This window comes from Sugiyamaella lignohabitans, chromosome A (genome assembly GCF_001640025.1).
Source record: "Sugiyamaella lignohabitans strain CBS 10342 chromosome A, complete sequence".
Lineage (NCBI taxonomy): Eukaryota > Fungi > Ascomycota > Dipodascomycetes > Dipodascales > Trichomonascaceae > Sugiyamaella > Sugiyamaella lignohabitans.
In genome coordinates, this window is record NC_031672.1 from 2,079,713 (window position 1) to 2,107,605 (window position 27,893).

Consider the following 27,893-nt stretch of genomic DNA (forward strand, 5'->3'; position numbering starts at 1 on the left):
GGACAGAAGAGTGTGTTGAGGACGAACTGGGTAGAGAAGAGGTCTTATTTTATATTTTTTTTGTGTTTTTTCGCCTGTATTTTGGCATTACCCCTGAATTCTTCATATCTCCATATATCCCCTACCCACAGGGACGATCGTGCATCATAACATCATGCAGGACTAATCAGGAATGCTGGTCCATGCGTGAGATCCTCCGTTTGATGCTGCTTGTGTGTATATCAGATCAGACGCACTCAGACGCCGGGCGTGAGGGTGTGTTCGGACTATATATAATCCCACTGTTTCGCTGTCGTTTTATTGCAAATTTTTGGTTTGTTTTGTTCTGCTCATTTGCTGATACGTGTGGCATTCAGTGACTCTGGTTTGAATCCTGGTTACTTGCTTCGTCTGTGCCGTATCGCCAGGTGTATCTTTTTCTCTACCTTAGTGGTTCAAGGGTCTTGAAACCGACCGATTTGATTCGGTTGATTGCTGTTTCGTAGCTGTTGGCTACTGTGAATTGGATTTGTGAAGAGAAGTTTATTTGTTGGTTTATTTGTGGTTGGTTTATTTCTTGGTTTGTGTCCTGTTTTATACGATTTGTACAGATATCAGTTACGTCATCCTCAACTATAATCATATCTGTCTGTCTGTCTACAGGTCTATCTATCTACGGGTCTGTCTGTCTACAGGTCTATCTATCTACAGGTCTATCTGTCGGTTAACTGGTCTATCAATCTATTCACAGGTTTGTCAATACCTACACTTGATCATGGCGTTTGGAATTCTGGAACCTAATGATTATCAGGGGCCGGTCACTGGTACCGTGATCATGATGACTGACTCGGGCCACAACCGTCGACGGTCGTCTGCAACTGAGACTGTGGATGAACCATCTGTTTCGGAAACTCCGTCGTCAATACAGTCTGCTGTTTTGGACGGTGATCATGATGTAGATTTGGAAAAGTCGACTCATCATGACGACGGCCTCAAACGTACTGCTAATGGCATTGTATTGAACCCACAGCCTCATAATGACCCTAATGACCCATTAAATTGGCCTATATGGAAACGAGATATCGCTTTGGGTGTGATAGGATTCCAATCGTTCATTATTGGTGGTATGAGTCCACTACTTGCTGCTGCTTTTACTATTATGTCTATTGAATTTGATGTTCCTCAGACTACTCTGGCTTATTTAGTCGGTGCTTATATGCTGGCTATGGGTGTGGGATCTGTTTTTTTTGCACCAACTGCTGTCCTTTATGGTAAACGTCTGGTATATATCGTAGCGTTGGTTGTATTTCTAGTCGGTTGTTTAGTGGGTGGTGCCAGTAATTCTTTTCGAATGCTGCTAGGAGCAAGAATTATCATGGGTATTGGAGGATCTCCAACTGAGTCTTTACCATCGGCATCGATTGCTGAAATTTATTTTTTACATGAGCGTGCCTACCGTCTGGGTATTTATACTTTATTGATGTTGGGTGGTAAGAACCTTATTCCCATGGTGTCTGGATTTGTAGTGGGTACGGTGGGATGGCACTGGATCTTCTGGATTCTTTCCATGATTGCTGGAATGAATCTTTTATTGACTTTTTTCTTTGTTCCAGAGACATGGTGGGATAGAACTCCTATTCCAAATAAACAGAGTATCAAGGAAACAAAGCTAGCACGGGAAGCTCGTGCTAATTCATTACGATCTCGTGCGTCATCGTTGGGTCATGTTAATGAACAAGAATTGCCAATGTCCACACCAGATGCACTAAGAATTCGTACTCAAATGTCTCGAAACCCTTCATATGCCAATCCTATTACCTCACATACCACTCCCACTAGAAGGTCATCAAGAGTGTTCCACAAAGACGGAGATATAGCAACTCCTAATAACACCGATCCTAGTGAGCATTCTACTGCAACCACTTCGGCAGTAGAACCAACTGTTAGTGCCACCACCAAAGCTGCCAATACCAGTGCGTCCACGACTGGAACCTCGTCAAATCACATACGAGATCCTGATTCTCCATCGCCAGAACAAAGACAGGGCCAACTTCATACCAAGTTTCAAATCGACGATAATCTCACTCATCATGATCGTGAAGGTAACACCAGCGGTGCGAATGATTACTTTTCCAACTTTTCATCTACTCATAACTATAACTCAAACGAGGTGCCAACGACACCTCAGAACCCTCGAACTCACACTGTGCGAAAACCGACATTCGCCGATACTGTCGAAATAGCTCCTAGTCCACCATCAGCAGATGCTTTATCACGACCGTCACTCCCTCGTGGTATTAGTGCCAGCTCAGCACTCAATCCCCGGAAACCATTTATGAAAGAACTGGCTCTAATTAATGGACGGTTCACCAACGATAAATGGTGGATGGTCGCTCTTCGCCCATTTTTCCTGTATGCATATCCCGGGATCCTATTTTCAACATTTATCTACTCGTTCAGCGTGGTTTGGCTTATTGTAATCTCAGAGACCATATCAAAGATCTTCTCGGCTAGCCCTTACAATTTCCCCATCACACCAGTCGGTCTGTTATATATTGCTACGTTTCTTGGCGGATGTATGGGTTCTGCCGTTGCTGGTAAGGCATCTGACCTGATTGTCCGGACCCTGTCCAAGCGCAACCACGGTGTTTACGAGCCGGAATTCAGAATTCTCATGATCGGCCCCGTGCTGATTGCTGTTACAATTGGCATGATGGGATTTGGATGGTCTTCTTTTGACAAGGATCTCTGGATAGTTCCTGCTATATTTTTGTTTGTCATCGGCTTCGGCTGTTCACTCGGCTCGACCACCGCCATCACCTACGCAGTAGACTCTTACAAAATGTTTGCTGCCGAGGCTCTAGTCACATTCAATCTAACCAAGAACGTTCTTGGATTCATCTTCTCGCTCTTTGTGCCGAAGTTCCTCGAGACCTCCGGTGCACGCACCACTTTCGTGGTTTTTGGCAGTGTTCAGATATTTGTTTGTTTATTTGGAATTCCCATCTACATCTTTGGCAAGCGTATGCGCCATTGGACCGACAGGGTCGACATGATCCGGTCTCTCTATGTCCTGGACGACGACGAACCCGCCAACCATCACGACCCTACTGACTAGTTTGGTTTTATTTATTAATTATGACCTTTTGTACCGTGTACCGGTGACCATGCCTCCGGCGGCTGGGGCTTCGCCCCAGACCCCGTGGCTCCTGCTTCGCAGGAGATTGCTGGGACCGTAGGCAGAACGACTCGAGCGTAGCGAGAGGAGCAGCGGGGTCTGGGGCGGAGCCCCAGCCGCCGGAGGCAGTCAAAGCCGTAAAAGAGTGAGCCCGTTAAGTGAACCCGAGTTAGGAGTCGGAAGGGCCGCGGATAGATAAGGGCAAGGGTAGGTATTTTTTTTTTGAGTGGTCTCACGTGCCGTTAGCTAGCTGAAAGGGTCAACAGGCCATATGCACATATATTATTATAAATACGGCTAGTGGTATGACTATTCAGGGAGGAGGCTCAGTGCCAAACAGTGTGATTAGTAACGGAATCGCTGGAAGTTAAAAGTGCTGTGAATTATTTATTTGGTTCGTTTGTTGTGACCTATTAAATAAGCGGTGTTAAACTATAGTTTCTAGAAGATTTTAGAACCATTTTTGCGTGGTTTTATCTCTGAGCAGGTGGTCTGTTTGTCAGCTCTGTACCGAGGATTACGTACATACGTCGAGCGTGCAGACCTGGTTACGTTATTGTCCCCGATAATCCCTGTCTGGTTGAACCTTATTCTTATTTGCTTGAGGTGCGTGTAATAGGAAGGCATAGCAGGAAGAAACCGGAAGATCCAGTTGTAAGATCCAGTTGTCTGGTTAATCAGTCTTTGTTTATTTCGTGGTACATTTTGCTTTAGCTGATTTAGCTACTGCTGTAGTGTACTTTTATTGGTTCATTAGGTTCTCAGAGTGGGCTTTCTGAGATTACTTAATTAAAGTTATTGTTAGCTGACTTCGGGAGTTGTCTCAGTTGTTTAACAAAGGTGACTTAAGAACCGTAAGAATCCTGTAAGCAAGATTCAGGTATTTTTACAGACCAATATCGCTTGGACAGCTGATTTGAGATTATAGCAGCGAAAATGCTTCCTGAAATTCCCCGTTTAGAAGACTACGATATCTCGCCTTTGACAGGGTTCCTACCGGAAACGGTTCCTTTGGCAAGACTTCCGTCGTATTTTGATGCATGGGAGAACCTTGTAGAGAACCTTCCGGCTCTTATTCTCACAAAACGATTGCGAACTCTGGTTGACAAGATCCCAGTTTTGTCTACTGATAATTTAACGACAGAACCCGAATGGCGCCGAGCTTGTGTGATTCTGGGATTCTTATCACATGGATACGTATGGGCTTCAAGTGACGAGCCTTCAGAACACTTGCCGAAGCAGTTGGCTGAGCCATGGTTGAAGGTCAGTGACCATTTTGAACTGCCTCCTATTAACACATATGCTGGTGTCTGTCTCTGGAACTTCAAGACTGTTCTGCCAGCAGAACCGCAAGAGTGGGGTCTAGACAATCTCGCTACTTTAAACACATTCACAGGATGCATTGACGAGTCGTGGTTCTACCTTGTCAGCACCGCTATTGAGCGACAGGGAGCACCTTGTTTGGTTGCTGGTCTTGAAGCTATTCGTGCTTGTAGAGATTATGACTCTGACAAAGTGGTCCGAAACTTGCAGTTTCTCGCTGAATCCATTGATGCTATCAATACCAGTTTGGGTAGAATGTATGAGATGTGTGATCCTCATACATTCTATTACCGTATCCGACCATTTTTGGCTGGTTGGAAGAATATGAAGGACGCTGGTCTGCCACATGGAGTACGATATGGCGATGAGACCGAGTATAGAGCATACTCTGGAGGCAGTAATGCCCAGAGCTCACTTATTCAAGCATTAGACATTCTATTAAATGTAGAGCATCATCCGACCGGAGAACATCAGCATCGACCACCACCAACTGTACTGCTCTCGAAAGTGACTGAAGCTGGTATTTCGACACCTAAAAAGAATAACTTCATTGAAGAAATGAGACGATACATGCCAGGACCACATCGAAGATTCCTCGAGTCACTGACCCAAGTAGCAGAGATTCGTGATTATGTCGTTGCTAATAGTGAAAAGACGCCAGCATTGACTCTGTCTTATGATGCTTGTCTAGCAATGCTGCGTACTTTCCGTGACAAGCATATTCAGATTGTGTCTCGATATATCATTCTCCAGGCACAAGCCAAAAATAATGCTGGTCCACGTCCTATTGCTGATACACGTCGTCACGGACTCGCTGCTGCATCTAAAGCCAGCAGAGGAACTGGAGGTACTGCTTTATTGCCCTTCCTCAAACAAGCTCGAGACGAGACTGGTGACAGTGCTGCTGGAACCTGGGGCAAGCGTTTACTGACTGAAAACCGCAATCTCCTCAGCAAACTCACTGCCAAGCGCAATATCACCTTCAGCTCTGAAAGCGAGCCTGAAGAAAACTCGACCTCGACCAGCTCGGCCTCGAAATCTAGCAAACGCCTTAAGACTGCCCCGGACACCAGCGAGCTCCGTGGCCTCGCAACGTCATGGCAGGTCGGTGCTGACGACAATAGCGGCGTCACCCACTGGTAATTGTAATGTGTAATGAATGATGTGAATTTCTTTCTACTTCTTTATCAGACAGCCTCCGGCTGCTGGAGCTCCCAGATCCCGCTGCTCCTCTCGCTGCGCTCGAGTCGGATTCGCGGTCCGCATCCAACGTAAAAAACAGATCAGCATTTGCAACTGATAATGGTCCTTCAACTCATCTGAGCAATACAACTGTGGAAACTTTTATTTTCAGCTAGTCGTACACCATGAGTTAGTTCTTAGAATTATATGCTCGCTGCTATTATAATTGTTATGCAAAGTTATACTGGAGTTACAATGACTACAATCTAATGAGATAGATCATGTCTTGATTCCTTTGAGCATACAAGAGTATTGCTCAACGTATGTTGCTGCTTTATCTCTAGCTATCCTTATTTTTAGGGAATGCTCATAAGAGTTGAAATCTTGGCAATCAGACAAGCTATACCCAAGAATTTTATATTCTTATGCCGGAGAGCTCGCTTCTGCACAATCGGTTACTGTAGCCAACGCATATGACCTGACGGAACTACTGGTTTACAATGATTAAATGGAGATAATAATCTGGATTTTTATTCATCCTAGTTAATTGCATGATCCCTATCGAATTGCTAGTATCAACAAGTAAAATGGGGCCATTAAGTGTGTTGCCCATTGTGTATGTTACCCGGAATAAGATCTAAATAAATGCCTCTGTGCAATGCATTTCAGACAAAAGCACATTCGAGATTTGCAAATGTACAAAAAACGAAACCGGATGTCACGGGTCGCAACATGTATAAAATTTGAAGTTGGACACCGTAGACCGGAATTATAAATCATACTTTTTTAGTTGAATGAAGCTCCAGCAATAAGCTTGTGATTCTGTTGGCAGACTAAAGAACCATGGCCCTTTTCTTGTCTGCAGCATCATACTCCGGGTAACTACTAGATTCTTACGCATTGGGATATTTTTTGTTTTAAAAGTTTATTGTTTCCAATGTTTTTATTTTACTTTCCCTCTTTTTATAGCAATTATTAAAAAGAATACGTAGATGGTAATTCCAAATAGTTAAACGGAAAGGTGGAAATACTAGACAGAACAGATCTTGATACGAGATGGTACTTGACCCGGCAGACCAAAAGGTACCGACTACTTAATTGCTTAAATCTCTGGCCATGACAATCAAATAAAGTCAATATATATTATTTTATTTTATAATGCCTTGCTCACTCACGATACTATCTCCCATAATAATGGGATAGAAATAGGGAGAGTGTTTCCACCCTTGCAAAACCCCTTAATCACTGTCCTAGTCATCAAACTACAAATTTTTTCCAAGAGCCCATGCCGCCCATGGGATCAAACGGAGATACCAGTAGCACACATAATCTTTACAATTTAGTTTTGTCAGTTCATTTGGCGCTCTAGATTCTAGGGAAACCTTGGCGTTGTCTGGAAATCTTGAGGTTGTAGAAGAACATTAGAATCGCCGGGAGTTTCCCGCTCTTCAACCCCTTCTGATTAGTCACCGCCATCCCCATCATCCGCATGAACATTAAAAACCTTTTGACTAGCACCCCTTTGATTTAGCCGCAGTTTCTCTTGCTTTTTCGCTTCACCAGAACGAACAACTCCCCGATATTTGTGAATGAACTCCTTGTTTGCATCGGTGGCTGTGACTCGAATGTCGTATGCAAGAGCGAAGTCTGGATTGAGCACAGCATCTCCTTTTGTACGAGTGATATCATCACTATCTTTTTGAATTGAAAAGAATCTTGCCCAATGCGTTTTATAACTAGGCTTATTTCTATAACCAACAGGTGGTGTTTCACCTAGTTGGAAATATGCCGTTATTATATACGGCCTTTTCCTTTCGAAGATTTTTTGACTGTGGCGAACCATATGATCGTGAATTTTTTTGTATTTGCTGTCACGCGAATTTTGATTGTTACGAACTTGAATAACGATAACACTAAATGCTTGACGTACTGCATCCTTCTCTTTTTTCTCCCATTCTCTATTCTTATCCCCTTCAAAGAGTCTGATGTTCGTAAGATCTACGTTTTCGCTTTCCAAATATATGGGGATGACGAGATTAAAAGCCGGTTGGTTTTTTTGTAAGCAAAATCCACAGCCTCTCAAGAATCCTTCAGCCAAGTCATTGAGAGTACACGTAGATTCAAGAGTTTTCCAGTGGTTGATATGTATTCTCCCATTAAGTAAGTGATGTTCATTTGGGTGGTTAGAACTACATGTGACGTGAAATGTTTTCTCAAGGCCATTGAAAAGATCCCGAACACGACAGTAATTGCTCTGCATGCCATCTCTCAGACCTGCGGTTTTTAGAACATCAAGCAACATCCATCTGGCGATAAATTCACCAGCAGCCCCAGTAGACCTAAATCCTAGAACCAATTCGGAGACAAGCTCATCGTCACTTTCGCCTTCCAAGAGCCTATGGGCTGCCAATGCCAGAATGGGTTCACTAGGGTATTCTACCTCGATCTCGTTACGTTGCTCGGACACCCATTGGAGTGTGGCCATTCGTGATTCCACTAAGGTTTCCGCTCCACGGTAATCGTCATTCATGGCCGGAGCGTATACTACGTAAAGGAGTTGATACTTTGATAGCCTGTCAATATGTCTTCCCCTAAGCTTAGCACTGGCGTCTGCTAGAAGTTGGTTTTCATGCCCACTGTCAGTGTACAGCTTCCAGCCAGGTCTACCAAACTTGGCATAGTATCTCAAAGTTCCGATCTCGGTGAAGTCTAATGTAAGCGGTGTTTCACCCCATCTCACATGTAAATCGAAGGTGCCGAGGTTGTACCAGGGATGAGCGTCGATTGTATCTGTAGCTATTAAAGAACTATCATTTCGATGCCGTGGAGATAAATCACTAATAGCAGCTGACGTACCGGCAACAATTATAGCAAAACCCCTCCATAGGCTTCTAGTATTAAGGAAACGTGCCACTCTCTGGAATATTTTCAGGAAAGGTTCACGCATTGTATCAGGCTTACTTTGGATGCCCAGTGATCTAGCTTCATCTATGGCGAGCACAAAGCACTCTTCTATTTTCGGGTCCTTGTTCCTCTTAAGTGCCGAGCAGTATTTTTGCCATCCTGTTTGTAGTAGGTCTTTTACATCTTTAGATATTACCACAGAGTCTTCTGTAATTCTGACCGCGCTTTGATCACGGATGGTCTCCCATATATGACCTATCGAACCTCTCTTTTCTAAAAACCTCATCTCTACATTTTGCTCAAAGACTAATGATGTTTCCTGTAAATTCCAAAATTTCTCAACTGTTGTAAAGTCATCATCATTCCGTTCCAGTCCTTCGACGATCACTTCAAGCGTGCAAATAAGGAATAGCACAACATCACAAGCAAAGGCGGAATCATTTGAATATCTAAAATATCCTGATGTCTTGCCTCTGTCAATACTGCGAGCAAAACAAGCCCTAGGATAGCCAGAAATCAATTCCTCGCGAAAGCACATATAACTGATGTAAACGTGATGACAAGCTAGATCCTTGATCAATCTAGACTTACCGTACATACTGCTTTGAATGATGGAAACACAAGGCGAGTATACACGGGGGAACCCCTCAGATACGTTCCGAATTGTCTCTTTAATGAAGTTGAAAAAGGGCTGAGACGATGGACCTATATGTCTCACTTCAAACAATTGAGCTAATTTTTGTTGGATTCGGGGAGGGCCATTTGCCGATACAAAAAATTCCACAATGTCTTTAAAATTGTTGTACGGTCTATCTGCTTGCCAGTTATCATCAACTCGCACATTATTTCTACGACAGATGTCTTTTATCACAGCAGTGATAAACCTGCCCTGGTATGGCTGCAGTTCGGGCCGCTGAGAAGTCAACAACTCTAGTATGCAAGGAATTAACTCCACATAGGGACATAGGAAGTCTAAGTTTATATAGAAAGTCCTTTTCAAATATCCAAAGCTGAAGTATCGGGGTCGTTTGGTAATGCGTTCTCAGATACATTGAGGGTGATAACGTAGGTCATGTTGCTTAGATTTTGTACGTAGCCAAATTTATACAAATTCTCGCAGAGCTCTTGCAATAGGTTCTTCTTCCAACTCCCAGGATTATTTTGATACGATTTAGCTACCAAGCCTAAGTACTTTCTAACAGGACCCAGTTGGTAAAATGGATCATCTTGGTTGTTCATATTGGGCTTTGAAATTGAGGTTTAGTAATTGAACTATTTCTCTCAAAGGACATAAATAGTCTATATAAATGAGGCTAACGCTATAGGAATTTAAATACCATAGTGAGCTGCACATAATTCAACACGTGGCTGTTAGAGGCTTATAAGATGTGACGGAAAGGAGCAATAGTATTCAAACCAAAGATAACAGAGTCTAACGGAATAGCAATGACACTTGTAACTAATATGTGCTGTCCGAAACTATTGTTACATGTTATTGGTATCGAGAAACTAAAGAACTATAGCTTGTGCGCAAAAGAAATTAGACTAGAATGATACCAAGAGCAAAACGTTATCCTTGCCTATAATTCCAGTTACAAAAGATGCCTCGCAAGAAAATGCGGCTGGCCCAGATGTATTATAGAGAGAAGCGTACCATCTGAGAAGAATTCGAACCAATGTATGAGTCATGTAGATATATAATATTCTTGACTCAACCAGTATAGTATACACCTCGAAAGTAATCCCATATATCATTTATGCGATGTATGTTTTGTTTTACAGCGATCATATAACAGTATGCACAAAGCGACGATGATTTACTTATTGGGACACATAATCAAAACAGTCTCACATAGTGCGGGATGTCAAAACTGACTGATAAGAGGGTTACCTCAAAATACGACATGCAAGGGAGACCTAAAGTGGGCATGAACGGCTGTAAATGAGGAATTATTCGGATAACTTGGGGCCCGCTTAACTTAGCTCCGATCCTTGCCAATCTCAGTTACACCCTACGCGCACTAGGATGCAACTTAAATATTGCATGCATATTGACTATCTGCAGGGACCACTTCGTTTATATGCGACAAAATCCACCCATAGGCCGATAACCACTAGAAATATGTGAGAGGTCAGGGCTACCACATTTCTTAATAAATTATCTATATAGATATACATATCTCTTGTGAGAGAAATAGTTCATTTTCTAAACATCAATTTCAAAGCCCAACATGAAAGAACAAGATGATCCATTTTACCAAGTGGGTCTTGTTAGTGTGAGTACTTAGGATTCGTAGCTCGAAGCCAGGGAGCTGTGATTTTGGATGAGACGGGGGAGAGGCCTAAAGTCCTCAATTTTGAAATGAATAAGTTCGACTACCTCAGCAGTTCTCTCGATGATGGCTACTACATCTCCCACAGGCTATAAAAATTAAAAAAAGATCACGGCAGATCCGCTCTGAATCTTTTGAAAAGGAATTTCTATATAAACTTAGAGTACCTATATCCCGATGTGGAGTTATTTCCTTGTATATTAGAGTTTTGATTTCTCAGCGGCCCGAACTGCAACCATACCGGGGCATAAATATCACTGCTGTGATAAGACATCTGTCGTAGAAATAATGTGCAAGTTGATGATGATTGGCAGACGAATGCACCGTTCGACAATTTTGAAGACATCGTGGCATTGTTTGTAGCAGCGCATGACCTTCCCCGAATCCAACGAACATAAGCTCTTTTTTTTGACGAGAGACACATGGGTCCATCGTCTCAGCCCTTTTTCAACTTCATTAAAGAGACAATTCGGAACGTGTCTGAGAGATTCCCCAGTGTATATTCGTGTATATTCACCTTGTGTGTACATCTTTCAAAGCAGCATGTACGGTAAGTCTAGATTGATCAAGAATCTAGCTTGTCATCACATTTACCTGAGTTATATGTACTTACGCAAAACACCAATTCTAGCTATCCCGGGGCTCGTTTTAGTTACAGCATTGATAACGGCAAGACGCCAGGATATTTGAGCTCTGTAAATGAAGGCCATTTTGCTAAAGACATTTTGCTATTCCTTGTTTGCACCCTTCAAGCGATCTCCAAAGGGCTCGAATGCAACGATGATAGCTATACAAAGGTTGAGGAATTTTGGGATTTCCAGGAAGGTCGTCTGCCTCCAATCAAACTGTTGAGATGTGTTTTAGGACAAGAAAGATTCGAAAAGTGATATATGGCAGACCCTCATATTGAAGGTGGCGGTATCTCCAACAGTACAACAGCTACTACGAAGCGAATGGGACAAATACTACTCGGCTTTGAAGAAGAATAAGGACATGAATATAGAAAACTACTTTGTTCTCGCCATCGATGAAGCGGAAATTGTGAATTTGAAAAATAGTCGAAAAATAATGAGTTTCTCACATTTTCATGTCTTCAAAAGGGTGGCACATTTCCTTGTGGCTAATAGCCTAGGGAGAGGGTTTGCCATAGTTCTTGCGAGTAGATGTAGCCTACGTGATTATGATGTTTCTTTGAGTGATTCCGGATTAATCGACGTTGTTACTTGGTACGAGCTAGGTACCTTTGATTTGCGCGTAAGGTGGGGTGAAACACCGCTTTCATTAGACTTCACCGAGATCGGAACTTTGAGGTTCTAAGCCAAGTTTGGTAGGTCCATTTAGAAGCTGTATATCGACAGTAATCTCGAGAACAAACTGCTAGCGGACGCCAGTGCTAAACTCAGGTAAGGCACGCTGGTACGTTATCAAAGCGTCATACCCTTTTTCGTAATATAGGCTCCGGTCATGAATCTCGATTTTTGTACAGCGGAAAACTTGGTAGAATCACGAATGGCCACATTCTTGAGTGTGTCTGATCAACGTGATATTCTCAAAGTAGGATATCTAATTGAGCCAATTCTGGTCATGACAGCCCATAGGCTCTTGCAAGACGAAAATGACCTTGATCTCATCTCACTTCTCCTTAGGGAGAATGTTATGTCTCCTGGGGATGCTAGTGAGCTTATCGTGAGATGGATATTACTTGATGTTCTGAAAAGCGTAGGTTTTGCGCGATGGTTTACAGAGCAATTACTGTCGTGTTCGGGATCTTTTCAATGGCCTTGAAGAACTATCTCGTCATCTGTAGTTCCGACCATCCCAATCAACATCACTTCTTTAACAAAAGAATTCACAACCACTGGATGACTCTTGAATATGAGTGTATAATTCAGATGTTGGCGATGGGGTTGAGAGGCTGTGGATTTTGCTTCGAAAGAAGGGACAGAGATTTTGATGACTAAAGCTGTCTGTAGTTTTCAGGGCGATCCACCCGAACCCCTTAACAGAGTTCAACTCTCCCTCTTTCTCCCTTTGGCTAACCAGCCGGGGGGTGGGGACAGCCTCCGGCGGCTGGGGCGCTGCCCCAGACCCCGTAGCTCCTGCTTCGCAGGAGACCCTTGTGACCTTCTAGCAACGACTCGAGTGGAGCGAGAGAAGCAACCAGGGTCTGGGGCGGAGCCCCAGCCGCCGGAGGCAGAGGCGAAACGGCTCGGGAAATAGCCGGTTAGAAGCGGCCGTTTTGTCAACAGCAGCAGGATTTATGGCCAGAACCAGCAGACAGAACTATTTGCAGGGTCACAACCCTGCATAGAAGTGATCGACAAGATCAATTAACGCGTGCATTTCGCATATTAGAACGTGAAGTTTTCGAACTTGATATCAAATTACAACAAGTAAAAAAAGGCTATACAATGCCCGAGTTAGGAGAAATTGCCCATGCCACGTCGATTTTGCGGAAATTTTTGGTTGGTAAAACCATCAGATCCGCGATTGCCAATGAAGACGAGCTGGTTTTTGTAAAACCATTGACGGCGGGTTCATTCCAGTCATTTGTGGGTGGCAAGTCGGTGTCAGAAGTTAATCGACATGGAAAATATTTTTGGGTCCGGTTTGACAAATCACCAGCAGTGCTGCTTCTTCATTTTGGAATGACAGGTTGGATCAATGTTAAGGGAGTCAAGACCCACTTTATTGTCATGGAGAACGGTGGAGACAAGAAAGCCCGTGAAAAGCTTAAACAGCAGACCAAAACAGAACCCGACGCTATTGTCGAAGTTGAGTCCAAAGAGGTTTCTAAAGACTCAGTTTCAAATTCTGGGTCGACGTTGACCACTGTAGGATATGTAAAAGACCCAGATATGGTGTGGCCACCGAAATTCACGAAGTTCATAGTCACAGCGGACGACGATACCGAGATCGCCTTCACTGACCCGCGACGTCTGGGCCGTGTGAGACTGATCGAGGACGCAGCTACCGACCAAGACCTGTTTAAACTTGAGCCATTGAGCAAACTGGGCATTGACTTCTCAAAAACCGACGGTAGATGGACCAAAGACACGTTTATAACCCAGGTGTCGAACCGCAAGGTGCCTATCAAGTCACTCATCATGGACCAGGCACTGTTTTCAGGGGTCGGAAACTGGATAGCGTATGTGAGGGACTGTGCCTCCGGCGGCTGGGCTCCGCCCAGACCCGTTGTGCTTGATTTTTGATGGCCATTACTAACGAATCACAGCGACGAGATACTCTACCAAGCCAGAATTCAGTAAGTGCTCTCTGAAATTTTGCTAATGAAACCCGACTAAGGAGGGACCCCGAGCCCGACTCGAGCGCAGCGAGAGGAGCAGTGGGGTCTGGGGCGAAGCCCCAGCCGCCGGAGGCAGCACCAGTTCCCGAATCTAACACCGACAGTCCCGAGATATACTCCAACACGCTGGATACAGAGCAATTGAGCAAGCTGTATGAGAAGCTCGTTGGGATTTGCGAGTTTGTCGTCGAAGTTGAGGGTATGTATGAAGTGAGATTAGACGTCGAAGATAAGATACTAACAGGAGGAATAGGAAACACTGAGGCGTTTCCGAAGGACTGGCTGATGCTGTACCGGTGGGGAAAACGTCGGAAGGGCGAGAAACAGAAGACGGCAGACGGCTACGAGGTCGACCATGTAACTGTTGGGGGCCGAACAGCCTGTTATGTCCCTGCTCTTCAGAAGAAATCAGCCTCGTCTCTTAGCGAGTCTACTGCTTCGAAACTGTCAAAAACCAAAGTGAAATCAGAAACCTCAGAACCTGCTAAACCCACGAAAGCCAAGTCTCCCAAGAGCCGAGCCAAGAAACCCAAAGTCGAAGAAGAGTCGGGCGACAACCTCGACGACGACGGCGAAGAAGCACATCCGCCAGCTAAAAAGGGCAGAACCACCCGACGAAGCCAGCGAAACAATTTATAAACAGTTCACCTGATTTCTGGAGGAGGGGCACATGCCTCCGGCGGCTGGGGCTCTGCCCCAGACCCCGTGGCTCCTGCTGCGCAGGAGATTTTGCTGGGATCGTGGACGAAAACGACTCGAGCGAAGCGAGAGGAGCAACCAGGGTCTGGGGCGGAGCCCCAGCCGCCGGAGGCAGACCCCGACCCCTGAAATAGCAGTTTATCCGGGCGGTTGTTTTGCCTGGGGAAGAGTTTACCCGCCGTGGGTGGTCTGCCGCATGCATTAGTGTTGAGACAACCGGCTGCAGCGACCCATTGTTCATGCTAGCTAAGAGAACATGTTTTTCCGCCCTGCATGAATCCCTTCCAGAAGCAGATCGGCGGTTATACGTACGACGCACGTTTGTTGATTAGGTCTGCGGGCTGTCAGCTGGCGTTTCTTGCTGTATAGAGACTTTATCGCTATTGAGAGGTGTTTACTTCCTGGATTTCTGCTGCAAGAAGTATTCCATCCGCCAATTGAGCCCCGAAACCTATTTTTAGCGTCACCGCCCGGTTCATATTCGCTCTCAGTCGGCCATCGGCTATCAAAATTACCGGTTCCTAGCTGCAGAAGCGTGATTCGTTCCATCTTCGACAGATTCAGAAAACCTTTTCATCCGACTCTTTTTTGGCTCTTTTTTTGCAATGCTGAGATCAGTTGAGAGATCACGAGGCTCGCGAGCTCTGTTCGACCTTCCTCGAAGCCTGGCTCTCTCACGAGTCCGTTACAACAGCTCGGCTGCCAGCGAATCAAAAGCCACGAACACTCGTCTGACCCGGCAACCGGTCATTGACTGTCCATACACGGTAAGTGGACACTGCCTCCGGTGGCTGGGGCTCTGCCACAGACCCTCTGGCTCCTGCTTTGCAGGAGTTTGCTAGGACCGTGGATGCCCGACTCGAGCGAAGCGAGAGGAGCATCCAGGGTCTGGGGCGGAGCCCCAGCCGCCGGAGGCAGCACCGGCTCAGGAGTGTCCGGTTCTAACTGTTTAGGGCATTCGTCTTCTTAATTCGCCTCAGTTTAATAAGGGAAGTGCATTTACTCTTAAGGAGAGAGAGACGTTTAAATTGCAGGGTTTGCTGCCTTCGGCAGTGAATACTTTGGATGACCAGGTTAAGAGAGCGTATTCGCAGTATCAGACATGTCCTACTGATCTGGCCAAGAACGTGTTCTGTGAGAGTATGAAGGTACAGAACGAGGTCCTGTTCTATCGTTTGATCCATGATCATATCAAGGAGATGTTCAGCATCATTTATACCCCTACTCAGGGAGAGGCTATTGAACGTTATTCACGGTTGTTTAGAAAACCCAGTGGTGTGTTTTTGGATATCGACGAGACTAAGGATATCGAGCAGATCTTGTTACACTACGGTAATAATGAGGATATCGATTATATCGTTGTCACGGACTCGGAAGGCATTTTGGGTATTGGAGACCAGGGTGTAGGAGGTATTGGTATTTCCATTGCCAAGCTTGCTTTGATGACTGTGTGTGCTGGTATTAATCCTAATAGAACTCTTGCTGTGGTTTTGGATGTTGGTACTGATAACGAGGAGAAGCTTAAAGATCCTCTGTATCTCGGTAATCGAAGACCTCGTGTCCGTGGTGAACGTTATGACCAGTTTGTAGACAAGTTCGTCAAGGCTGTGCAGAAACTGTACCCCAAGGCCATGCTCCATTTCGAGGATTTTGGAACCAAAAACGCATTGAACATTCTGAACAAATACCGTCCTCAGATGTCCTGTTTCAACGACGATATCCAGGGCACCGGTGCTGTCACCTGTAGCACACTGTCTGCCGCTGCTAAACACCTGCAAAAGGATCTCACCGAGTGCCGAATCCTTCTTTACGGTGCTGGAAGTGCTGGTACTGTAAGTGGCCTGTTTGCCTCCGGCGGCTGGGGCGCTGCCCCAGACCCCGCAGCTCTTCTCGCTTGCCTCGAGTCGGTGTTTGGGGAGTGAGTTTGTTTACTAACACGTTGTTTTAGGGTATTGCTACTCAGATGGTTTCACACTTTGTTGCCAAAGGACGAACTGAGGAAGAAGCCAAGAAGAATATGTTTTTGATGGACAGATACGGTTTGTTGAAGGAGTCGCTCGCTGATAAGATGACTCTGGGTCAGAAAAGTTTCATGGTGCCAGATGCTGATTGGGAAGGCGTCGACACCACTTCTTTGCTCGAAGTTGTTAAAGCTATTAAGCCCCATATCCTCATTGGCTGTTCGACTAGAGCTGGCGCCTTTACGGAAGACATTGTAAAGGAGATGGCCAAGCATGTAGAGCGTCCCATCATTCTCCCTCTCAGTAACCCCACCAGACTGCACGAGGCAGTTCCTGCTGATTTGATCAAATGGACAGACGGCAAGGCCCTTGTAGCCACCGGTTCGCCATTCCCACCCGTCGACGGAGTAAGTTACACCCGACCCCCCACGCAACGACTTGAGCGAAGCGAGAGGAGCCACGGGGTCTGGGGCAGAGCCCCAGCCGCCGGAGGCACTTCCACCCCAGCAAGTTTACTAACCATGAAAGCGTGTCATTTCCGAGAACAATAACTGTTTTATTTTCCCCGGTATCGGTCTAGGCGTTGTGCTGTCGCGTGCTAGCAGGTTGAATGACTCGATGATTGCTGCTGCTGTTGAGGCTCTTGCCAACCAGTCGCCATTGCTGTCTGATCCTAATGGCGGGCTTCTTCCTGATGTGACTGATATTATGGAGATTTCTGCTCATGTTGCTACTGCAGTTGTTCTGGAAGCTGTTAAACAAGGATTGGCTGAGGTTCTCAATGAGACCAGACCAGGTACAGACGATAAGGTCAGTATTCCCACTGACTTTGACGAGTGTTTGCAATGGGTTAAGGCCCAGATGTGGAGACCTGAGTACAGACCATTGCGTCTTGTCGAGGAGAAGGAGCCAAGAACGGTTTGATGTCTACGACTTTTCGGAAATATTTGATAATAAAATTGTTATAGAGTGTATCAATAAATATAGGCAGTAAATAGACAATTTAGCGTGATGCTATTTTTATTGGAGCAAGCGACTCGTGCGGTGGAGTTGGTGGTTTAGCAGAACCCATCATTAAGCACTCTATCCACACGGCGTCTCCGTTGATTTTTTCAAGTTGATATTTGAGACCCTTGGTTTGTTCAAGATCAAAATAGCGAGAAAACGTCGACAGAATGTCTTCAAAGAGGTCGTCCGGCACTGGTGTATTAGCTAAGATCATTTCTAGACTGTTGACGAGAGCAGTCAACAGACGAAGTTCGGGTGAGAACTTGAGGCTTCTCTTTTTTGATGCAAAGGGAGCCGTCAGACTTTTGAGTTTGGGCCATAGTGCTACTACACGTTTCGTCATGAAGTCACCAGCTTTTTCACAGGCAATTCCTATGCATTTCAGAGCCGCTTCGAGAACAAATGTGTCGGAGTCATCGAGCCGTGATGTGATGACAGGCCAGATCTTGTTCACCAGAGGCAGAAAATCTGTCTGACTAGAAGCCATTATCGTCATAGAAGAGGAGATAAGTTCTAGCAGATTGTATCTGAGGGTCGATGAGGTGTGAGTTAGATACCTGTCAGAGTAGTTGACTATGTGTTCAATAACTTTGTAGGTAGATTTGGGCACGATGGATGTCCATTCTTGTTGTAGCTTCTCGTCTGGGTTTTCAAGAGGTTTTGATTCTAAATCAGCATCTTCTTGCATATTATCTTGTGAGTCTTCCTTAAATCTGTTTTCGACTTCTGCTAATCGCTCAGAAAATGGCTTGTTATTATGACTATTGTCATCATCTTCATCGTCGCTATCCACTTCTAGTTGAGGTAATTCAGGTTTTCGAGAAAGTTCAGCCAACAATTCAGTCAAATTACTCAAATGAGGTGTTTGACTTACAATTGCTCCTGTGCTATCAAAAGTCACTTTACTCCCTTCTAGTAGGAGTGCTTCAGAATACCCCTTTTCGGTTTCTGCGACAAGTGCTTTGAAAACTGAAAAGATCCCTTCGGTTAATGTGGTGTAGCCATGATAATTATCGAGAATGACAAACATTGTTGACACCAAGTCATCTAGATAAGGCGTAATTTTAGGACCCGCTAAGTTTATTAATGTGGTCAAAATCACTGTTGTTCTTGGTGATATATCTAGAGTGTTTAGTTTGATGGACATACCATCAACCAGATAATCAGCATTGTCGACAATTAAAGACTGGACAGTGTCGTATTCGCAGCTTTGTGTAATTTGAAGGATAGCACGCTGAGACTGGGCCACTATGAGTGGGTTTGAATGACCCAGCATTTCCACCAGCGGGTATAGTGTATCAACCAGTTCGTCACGGAATCCCACTCCTAGAAATTCCGCTACTAATGCAATTCCCTGGAGTGACAGACAAACCATAGGGTCGGTCTCCTTATTAAATCGCACAGATGTAGCCTGTTGAACTAGTTCTCGACAGTAATATAACGCATCCAAAATAGTGCCTGCATCATCTGGTGATGCTGGAGTAGCTTCATCAGTAATAATCCACGAGTCGATTTCTTCAGCCTCTGCTTTGTTTGAAATGCATACACCTTTTAGAAGGTTCATTGTCATCCAGAAATAGGTTACTTTAAGCTCGGAACCAGGAGGTTCACTCTCTACTCTATCTAGTAAAGTACCCAATACTATGCTCCCATTACGGGATGAACCGATAGATGTCAGCACCTTAGACAGGTTCAATTGACTTTCTGAAGATAGCAGCGAGGTAATTCCAAAGTCTGCAAAGGAAAGTTGCCTCTTTGATGCTGAAATGCTATTTGTTTGTACGAGTTCTTTGGAATTTAGACTAAAACCGGTAACTGGAAGAGGCTGTTTGGTGACTGGTTTTAAATTGACGACATCACCCACTGTCCTAATCAGCGAGTCACTTAAAACTGTTTCTGATGCTGTATCTTTTAGTAGTTCGAGTGACGTTTGAATTGCATTCAAGATTCTGATTGATTGTTGGTCATCGTGAGATACCAACAATCGTGAGAGTGATTCGACCCAGTTGAATGCTCGTTTCTCGAAAATGTTCTTTACGACAGAATAATTAGAAACATGGAATTTTAGTGCATTTTCAGCCTTAGTTCGAAGGTCTCCATCAGTGATGTTGTTGTTAGAAGATGCAAAGAAGACGATTGTGTCTAGAACAGTAGGCAGACAGTTGGATAAGGCTTGAGAGGAGCGTTCTAGGATGCTTAAACTTAAACGAAGTATCGCGTTCTGAGGTTCTCGTTTGCTATGATTCCGGATAGTAATTATTGAGTCGAGCGCAAGCTTAACTTGCTCTCGAGATGCTTTAAGCCATGGTTTTGTTCTCACAACATTACCCATATTCGGCTCTATAGCGACAGGAGAAATAGACTGGGTTTCATCATCTGACACACTTACCACCTTGCTATCGCTGTCATCTAATATTCCTTCTAACTCAATATCATTCATCACACTCACAAGAATATCTGAAAGGAGATCAATACTGCTGGCAATTACAAGATAATTAGTGCGACCACCGAATTTCCCAGTAACCAATTTGACTATTCTTGACACAATTCCTGGAAGTACCAAAGATAACTCGTCACCTGAGCGTATTATTTGGAAAAGTAGTACGCCCATAGCTCTCAACGCTACTAATTGGAGTTCCACCAGCTCAAACCCATATTCCAAACAGTCTAGAAATACAGTGATATTATGTGCGAATGTAGGCATGGAAGCAAGCTTTCCGGAAGTCCCACCATCCCTATCAAGGCCATCAAGGCCATGCTGTAATCCATTCTGTGATGTATGGTACAGTAAAAACAAAGCTTCTAGAGCTTCACACCCAGCCTTCCAAAGCTCCTTGGGTTTTTGAAGAAACTCAGGGGTCGGCAGAGCATCGTGGCTGCCATCAATCATTGGTGGTGGCCCACTCATTAAGTACAAACACACGGCATACAGCTGCTTCTGAGTACTTATTGGCAGTCCTACTGTCCAGCAATAAGTGAATAAAAACGTGAATATGTTGAGGATCGACTCACTAATCCCATCACCAAGAACATCTTTACTAAGCAAATGGCTCAATGGATAGTATATGTAGTCGCCAATGACTTTATCACAGCTGTTTTTTTGATCCGTATTTAGCTTTTCTAGCACATTGACCAGATCTTTCAAAGCTAAAATCAGATCTGGATTATTGGGATTGAAATATTGTGGTGGAACCAACGCTAGCTTGGATATCGCTATGCATGGAAGTTTGATCTAACGGTTAATATCCATTCAAAAATTGATCTAAATTGATTTCAAAAAAAACATAAATGTACTTACCTTGTCGAAGACCTGCTTCTTAATTGGCGCATCGCTTTCCAATGCCGCCATGCTCCACTCACCAATTGGCCTGGATATATATATCACTCAACTAGAATAATGTCTTATCCAGAACTCTTGAGATCCACTGCGACATGAAATGTCAAAGTTCACCCTTGCCCTTATCTTATCACTAACCTAGGGGGAGGAGCTATTCTTCCGTTTTTCTCATATTTTTGCTTTGAAAAGTTCAATTGATCTTAATATTTTGAAATATTCAATAAGAAGATCGCCTGTGGATTACGGTGTCATGAAATTACGTCAAACACACAGTCTAAGCCCTGCCAGACAGTATGACTATTTCACGATTATTCTGCTAGTAACCGAAGAAAACCTATTTTTCGAATCATCTCCATTATCAACTACAAAAGAATGGAGAACAACTCAAAATCGAGCCTAGCCAATGCCAATTACCTTTATTTTTTTTTCGTTACAATAGTTGTGTTAAATATATATAGAGACATAAAGAGAGAAATCACCACTCGGATTCGCCAGATCCTCTTGAAAATACATAATCTTTGCCGTTAATGTTGGCCACTCCATCCTTGAGCACGTATTTCCACTTGTTTTTCACTCTCTGTACCTTGTCATAAAGACAGAGCATAATCATTCCCCCGTCGTCATCTTCATCTTCGGCAGCAGAGTTCAACCCGTCATCCGAATCGTCTAAATCTGAGTTGATTCCATCAGGGTCACTATCTCCAAGACCATCGTCATCTCCTGGCCCATCGGCTTGGGTTATATGGCCTCCTCCAGGAAGAACTAACCCACCGCCATTTGGCCGTGGCAAGTCATTGGACCGTATCCTTGCGTCGACATTAGACGATGTTGGCAGCATAATTCCAGGAGGCGCTGTGGTTGTTGGTTGTGAGGGTTCTATTTTGACTCGTACTGGATTATTTGCTGCTGGTACTGTTGGCTGAGGGGGGATTTCCAGCGCTGGCTCGGCAATAGGCAATGGTGGTAAAACCTCTTCTTCAATATCCCAAGGCAGTTTAGCCACGCCAAACGAGCTCAACCGCTGTTGCCAGATGTCCTTGAGTTCCATCAGAGTAGCTTCATCGATGCCCGAGTCTTCAAAATCCGGACGAGAATCGGCCACAACGCCCTCGATCACCTCGGCATATAACTTTCCCACGATGTCGTTCGACATTCTGTAAAATGCAAATGTCTGTTTGTTGCTGTGTCTGTGTCTGTTTCGAAGTTACAGATATCTGTTGATACTCAATACTCGATATTCGATTTTCTCCTGATTCGATACTCGATTCTCGATACTCTGTTGTAACTATCGTACGTTACTTTCGATAGCCTGCCTGTTGCTAGCCCGTTCGTGTGTTTTTTCCCCCGAAACGAAAGCCCTAGTAACAAGTGAATAATTTTAATAATAAATATGAGATGTGAGAAAAGACCGCCACACTCTCGTTTTCCGTTCTATTTTATGATTTTGGAGCGATATTATGATTTATGTCAGCCAACTTCGTATGTGCTTATTAATCGCAATTCGGCCGTCACCAGATCGAACCTTCCTGATACTTCTAAAGTCTCCTGCAAACAAGTCCCTCCTGAACAACTTTCCGATGTAACTGCCGTCTGGTCGACCTTTTAATTCCAGAACTAGGGTGCTCTGAGTTACTAATCGCTTCTCTCCAGTCACTGGTAGGCGGGAAAGTTCAGTTCACGAGCTATTACTTCAAACCCTATCCGTGCGGCATGCGGCGCATTTCCTGCGGCTCGCATCCTACCTCCCACCGAACGGTACCAGTCGAAACCGACTGGAATCTGTCTATAAACGAGTCGAATAAACGGTATCGGGCGATGGTGGGGGTACCACCGGCGGCTGGGGCTCCTCCCCAGACTCTGGTTGCTCCTATCGCTTCGCTTGAGTCGATTTCGTCCACGATCCTAGCAAAATCTCCTGCGAAGCAGGAGCCACGGGGTCTGGGGCAGAGCCCCAGCCGCCGGAGGCATGTGCCCCCTCCCAGAAAATGCCCGTGCTCACCAGGAGTCGATGGAGTTGAGTGTGCGATCTCCCGCAGACTGATCATCGCGCCGTCCCTGCATGGTCGGTCGTGGGCATTGTGATCCCTTTTATATGCCGCGGTGGTGGGTGGGTTTCAAGGGATTAGTGGGTTTTGTGGGATATATTGGGCCGGTGAGACAGGTGTTAAGGTATTTATATGGTGGTGCTGAACGCAGGTTGAAGCAAGAGGTTTCAGGGGTAACCCAGCTGCAGTCGGTGTTTTCGAATTTCCTCATTTAATCGTGCATTACCCCTAGATCGAGGTGGTGAAATAAATAAATTAATTGGCAACTGGTCAAATGCATGCTTATATTAGCAGTAAGCCCGGATAATTTTTGGCTGGTATTATCAGATCTGGCTCGTGGTGTTTAAATTTTTTTTTTTTTGCTTCGTAGGTAACTCGAGCAATTGACGTTGATGGATAGTCTAATCAAGGTTTAAGTACTCTTTACAAGGTTTTGATTCAGGGTTGTATTTCTTTTAGGTTTAATCTCTCGTGTGGTAGATCCACCCATTTGAAAGATATTGTTGGCTCATCTGAGACTTCTGAGAGACTGTCCGGTATTTTTTGTCTGATTCAAGGCTTCTGGTTATTTGCAGGTTGATTAATATTCGCTAGGGCCATTTTTCAGACAATGTCTCATTCTGGCAGCGATTCAGTGGGCTCATCACACTCTACTACTGGTACTGGTGTTATTACCGGTGCTAGTGCTGGTATTAGTACTTCGGGTGTGTCGTCTCTGGTATACATTTCTCTGCTACAAGTGGTATCAATACTGGTTCTGTTGGCTTTTTATGTGTGTGTTTACTCTAAAGAAGTGGGCAATAAGAGAATTGAGGTGTCTCCAGCATCAAAATCTCCTACTAAAGTCAAATATCTCAGACGACCTGTCTATACTCGAAGGTCAGTACCCTCGTCTCCATCTAAAAAACGTCAGGATGGAAAAAAGTCAGTCGACCTGACGCCAATTGCATTTAATCAGGATATGTTTTTCACCCAGTCAAGCTCTCGAGATGTGTTACTGGAGTCGGCAAACTCTTTCGTCCACTCGGTATATAACGAGAGCTGCAGAGAGATGAACCAGCTGTCATACGCTTCATTCACAGACGAAGGTGAATATAAAACCGATTTACACACTATTGAGGCTACTATCGATGAATACTGGTCCAATGACGACAATGTCTCAAGTGCAAAACAAACTTCTAATCTAAATCCCAGCAACAGCACTCTTACAGCTCTCACTCTAGTAAGACTAACGACCCTGTCTCGGTCGTTCTCTTCAGACACTCATCGACTGTTTTCACCCTGTTCATATATTGATCTGTGTCACAAGATTCTATCCAAAGACTCGTTTCTATCAATGATAGAGTCGGCCCATCTCCCTTCAACAGACTCGAATCTAGCAGTCACCCTGGTCTGTCTCCAACTGATTCGATGTCTAGCATTTCATTATCCACAAGATTTCGAGTCTCAACTCGCTACACAAATTCTTCCCCGCCTTTTCAGATCGTTAAACCACGACTCGTCAGCCCAACACTGGTCGACAATCGAGACCACCATCATCCTCATCACCATTCAACTGCGGACAGAATTCGACTTTGTCCTCGACCTGTTCAAACGGACCCTCTTCAACGACGACCTATCAATTAACTCACGCCGATTCCTCGCCAGCACCGCATTCTACTCCTTCCTGGCCTCCAACATTCTCACCCTCTCGCGCGACCAGATCGAAAACACCCGCCAAATTGTCGACGCCGGCACCTCGTCGCCCCACTCTGCATCCTCCTTCCAGCTCTCTCACCAGCTCCTCCACTACACCAGTGTACTCTAATTGCGTTCTTCTCCTACTTCCCTCGCTGCCTCCGGCGGCTGGGGCTCTGCCCCAGACCCCGTGGCTCCTCTCGCTGCGCTCGAGTCGGGCGTGGGGGTCGCCAGCGGTTCATGGAACGCCAGAGCAGCCAGGGCACCCCGAATCCCGACTCGAGCGCAGCGAGAGGAGCTACGGGGTCTGGGGCGGAGCCCCAGCCGCCGGAGGCAGGCCCGTCACAGAGTCGTTGCAATTAATCATATTATTTATACATGAAAGCATAAGAGAGAAGGCATAAAAACATTAATTTCATTTTGTTAGTCGTCGCGGCCGCCGTGATTGGACACATCATCGGGGTCGATGGGCTCGTGCTCGATGCCGGCGTCGTCAGCAATATGCTCGAGCATTCTGACCTCGGACAGCGACAGGTCACTGAGTCCGTACCACACAATGGCGCCCATGCCGAGGAAGGCACTGATACACGAGAACACGAGGGCCACGATACCTCTGGCGGTGAATCCGTTGGGCAGGTCGGGCACTTGCTTGTTCTGGCCAGACAGGTCAAAGAAATCGATCGAGTTGCCAGCTGCGTTACCCTTGGATGACACGTTGACTTTGTCACAGACGGCGTAGTGGTCGTCGGGGATTTGAAGCGTCTGTTGAAGTTGAACAGGAGCCTCAACAAGAACCAGAGCAAGACCCTGGAACAAATGCCACTCAATGTGACAGTGGAAAAGCCACACACCGGGGTTGTTGGCGGCGAATCGAATGACAAAGTTACCGTTGGGGTGGGCAACCAAAACGTCTCTTCTGATAGGAGGATCGTTGAAATCAGTGTGGTTGTTAGGGTCGAAAGGAGTGAAGTCGTCGTATTCGGGAGATCGGGACAAAACTTGGAAAGTGTGTCCGTGCAAGTGGAAGGGGTGAGAACCACCGTCATTATTGTTAACAACAAGTTGCACAACCTCATTGTGCTTAAGAACAAAAGTATGGGTAAAATCTCCGTAAATAGCATCGTCCTCAACAACAGACTCGTTGGCAGACATGACAGTGAACAAAGTAGGAACCTTGGGAGCGGTGTAGGTGATGTTGTTGAAGAAAGCATAGTTAATACCGTTGAGCAAGTTGTTCATCGACACATTAACAGTAATCTCGTAATCGGGGTCAGGAAGAAGCTCCTGGTGATCATAGGGGATCAAAGTAGAATCGTCGAAGGCATCGAGATCGTCTGAAGTATCAACAGTGATGTTGGCCTCATTGAAAGGAGCCTTCGAGTCGTACTCAAGCCAATTGGTATGGTTCAAAGTAAGATTAGGAGGAATGGTATCCAACAAATCAGAGTCGGCAACAGTGACAATGGCATAGTTGGTATCAGTAGTGTCCTTAGTAGTGAACAAGACAGTGTATCTCTGAGCAACGTGCACATAAAGAATATCAGCAGGAGTGGGTTCAGTGTAAACACCATCAACCTCGACAATAGTCATGTTGTGGCCCTCAATGTAAAAGTATTGAGCAACAAAAGCACCAATGTTGATGATTCTCAACATATAAGTGGTATTGGGCTTAACAGGGATCTTGGAGTTTTGAGTATCATTGAACAAAAACGAGTCGGGAATAGGCTCGGCTCCAGAAGGATTATACAAAGACAAGAAACTAGGGTCGATGCTCTCAATAGTCTCATGGTACCAATCAGACAAGGTAACAAAGATATCTTCATCATAGTCAAAGGGGAAAGTCTTATCATGAACAATAAGAGCTTGACGGTAACCATCGGGATATTGCGAATCGACGTGAGAGTGGTACCAGTAAGTACCGTTTTGATCCACAGTGAAGTTATAAGTGATGTCTCCACCAGGAGCAACAGGACATTGAGTGACCATGACAGGACCGTCCATCTCAGTACTTCCGTTCTGGAAGATACCGTGGAAATGGATCGAGGCATTACGATCAGGCAATCCATTGTGCATATTCACGATAATACGGTCACCCTTGTCAACTTCAATGACAGGCAATGGCCATTGGCCATTGATACCAACCACCTGACGTTCATGAAGACCATCGGGGTTGGCATTGACCCATGTAACGTTGAAATCATAGGTGCGGACTGCTGCGCTAACCGACGAAACAAGCAGCGACAAACCTGCTGTCAGCAAAGGCAAAGCAGAGCTGGCTTTCATTGTGGATCTGAATGATGACGTTGAATGATTATTCAAAATCAATAAACGAGATTCGAAAATCAAAAATCAAAATCAAAAAATCAAAATTTGGAAACGATTGAAATCAAGCGATAATTAACTCAAAAACAATCGAAATCAAGCAACAAACAACTCGAGAACTTGTCACTTGTATGCTAAATATCCAAAAGAGTCGAGATATCTGACCACTACTGTGCTATATATAAACTGTTCGACGATATTCGACAGTTTAACAACAGTGAAGATAAGTAAAAAAGACGCTCAGCAAGACCCAGATGCGAAAAAGATTAGCGAGGCTCGACCAGCGAAGGTGTAGAAATCAGCCTTTTAACGAAGTTCAAAAAAAGTGCCGAAATCAACAACCAGGAAATTTTTGCAGCCACGAAAAACAAGGCAATGGACGAGGTAGATATATAGTTTCCTATCCAGTCAAAGTGCGATAGGGGTTGGAGGATACAGGTCAGGCTTCGCAACAGGAAAAGGGCCGAAACAGAAATAAAATAAATTATCGACCTTAGTTCTGTTCTGGGTGCTGTATGTTAGGTTACAGCGATGTGCATGCAGATAAAATTTCCACATCTTCCCCTCGCCCCAGTGCACCACCCTTGTGTTTTCTTTTTCCAATATTTCCCGAAACGGCAATGCACGAAGTTATCCGA

The 27,893-nt window shown here is 44.9% G+C and overlaps 12 protein-coding genes across 12 annotated transcripts; 8 read left to right on the plus strand and 4 right to left on the minus strand.

Moving 5' to 3' along the window:
* Positions 1-754: 754 nt before the first annotated feature.
* Positions 755-3,097, plus strand: HOL1 (Hol1p; the record flags this gene model as incomplete). Its single annotated transcript, XM_018882604.1, has 1 exon — positions 755-3,097. One exon carries the CDS (start codon positions 755-757, stop codon positions 3,095-3,097), a length of 2,343 nt encoding a protein of 780 aa, XP_018734876.1.
* Positions 3,098-4,093: 996 nt separating this feature from the next.
* Positions 4,094-5,623, plus strand: BNA2 (dioxygenase BNA2; the record flags this gene model as incomplete). The annotated part of the gene is made up of 1 exon (XM_018882605.1): positions 4,094-5,623. One exon carries the CDS (start codon positions 4,094-4,096, stop codon positions 5,621-5,623), a length of 1,530 nt encoding a protein of 509 aa, XP_018734877.1.
* Positions 5,624-7,124: 1,501 nt separating this feature from the next.
* AWJ20_654 (uncharacterized protein) lies at positions 7,125-9,164 on the minus strand (the record flags this gene model as incomplete). Its single annotated transcript, XM_018882606.1, has 1 exon — positions 7,125-9,164. One exon carries the CDS (start codon positions 9,162-9,164, stop codon positions 7,125-7,127), a length of 2,040 nt encoding a protein of 679 aa, XP_018734878.1.
* A 4,146-nt stretch (positions 9,165-13,310) lies between these two features.
* AWJ20_655 (uncharacterized protein) lies at positions 13,311-14,111 on the plus strand (the record flags this gene model as incomplete). The annotated part of the gene is made up of 1 exon (XM_018882607.1): positions 13,311-14,111. The coding sequence occupies one exon, from the start codon at positions 13,311-13,313 to the stop codon at positions 14,109-14,111; it is 801 nt and encodes a 266-aa protein (XP_018734879.1).
* A 296-nt stretch (positions 14,112-14,407) lies between these two features.
* On the plus strand, positions 14,408-14,845 carry AWJ20_656 (uncharacterized protein; the record flags this gene model as incomplete). Its single annotated transcript, XM_018882608.1, has 1 exon — positions 14,408-14,845. The coding sequence occupies one exon, from the start codon at positions 14,408-14,410 to the stop codon at positions 14,843-14,845; it is 438 nt and encodes a 145-aa protein (XP_018734880.1).
* Positions 14,846-16,104: 1,259 nt separating this feature from the next.
* On the plus strand, positions 16,105-16,827 carry MAE1 (malate dehydrogenase (oxaloacetate-decarboxylating); the record flags this gene model as incomplete). The annotated part of the gene is made up of 1 exon (XM_018882609.1): positions 16,105-16,827. One exon carries the CDS (start codon positions 16,105-16,107, stop codon positions 16,825-16,827), a length of 723 nt encoding a protein of 240 aa, XP_018734881.1.
* A 41-nt stretch (positions 16,828-16,868) lies between these two features.
* Positions 16,869-17,417, plus strand: MAE1 (malate dehydrogenase (oxaloacetate-decarboxylating); the record flags this gene model as incomplete). Its single annotated transcript, XM_018882610.1, has 1 exon — positions 16,869-17,417. The coding sequence occupies one exon, from the start codon at positions 16,869-16,871 to the stop codon at positions 17,415-17,417; it is 549 nt and encodes a 182-aa protein (XP_018734882.1).
* Positions 17,418-17,484: 67 nt separating this feature from the next.
* MAE1 (malate dehydrogenase (oxaloacetate-decarboxylating)) lies at positions 17,485-17,790 on the plus strand (the record flags this gene model as incomplete). The annotated part of the gene is made up of 1 exon (XM_018882611.1): positions 17,485-17,790. One exon carries the CDS (start codon positions 17,485-17,487, stop codon positions 17,788-17,790), a length of 306 nt encoding a protein of 101 aa, XP_018734883.1.
* A 79-nt stretch (positions 17,791-17,869) lies between these two features.
* On the minus strand, positions 17,870-20,782 carry TTI1 (Tti1p; the record flags this gene model as incomplete). The annotated part of the gene is made up of 1 exon (XM_018882613.1): positions 17,870-20,782. One exon carries the CDS (start codon positions 20,780-20,782, stop codon positions 17,870-17,872), a length of 2,913 nt encoding a protein of 970 aa, XP_018734884.1.
* Positions 20,783-21,686: 904 nt separating this feature from the next.
* Positions 21,687-22,364, minus strand: TOA1 (Toa1p; the record flags this gene model as incomplete). Its single annotated transcript, XM_018882614.1, has 1 exon — positions 21,687-22,364. One exon carries the CDS (start codon positions 22,362-22,364, stop codon positions 21,687-21,689), a length of 678 nt encoding a protein of 225 aa, XP_018734885.1.
* Positions 22,365-25,356: 2,992 nt separating this feature from the next.
* Positions 25,357-27,216, minus strand: FET3 (ferroxidase FET3; the record flags this gene model as incomplete). The annotated part of the gene is made up of 1 exon (XM_018882615.1): positions 25,357-27,216. One exon carries the CDS (start codon positions 27,214-27,216, stop codon positions 25,357-25,359), a length of 1,860 nt encoding a protein of 619 aa, XP_018734886.1.
* AWJ20_663 (uncharacterized protein) lies at positions 26,335-27,231 on the plus strand (the record flags this gene model as incomplete). The annotated part of the gene is made up of 1 exon (XM_018882616.1): positions 26,335-27,231. One exon carries the CDS (start codon positions 26,335-26,337, stop codon positions 27,229-27,231), a length of 897 nt encoding a protein of 298 aa, XP_018734887.1.
* Between the last annotated feature and the right edge of the window lie 662 nt (positions 27,232-27,893).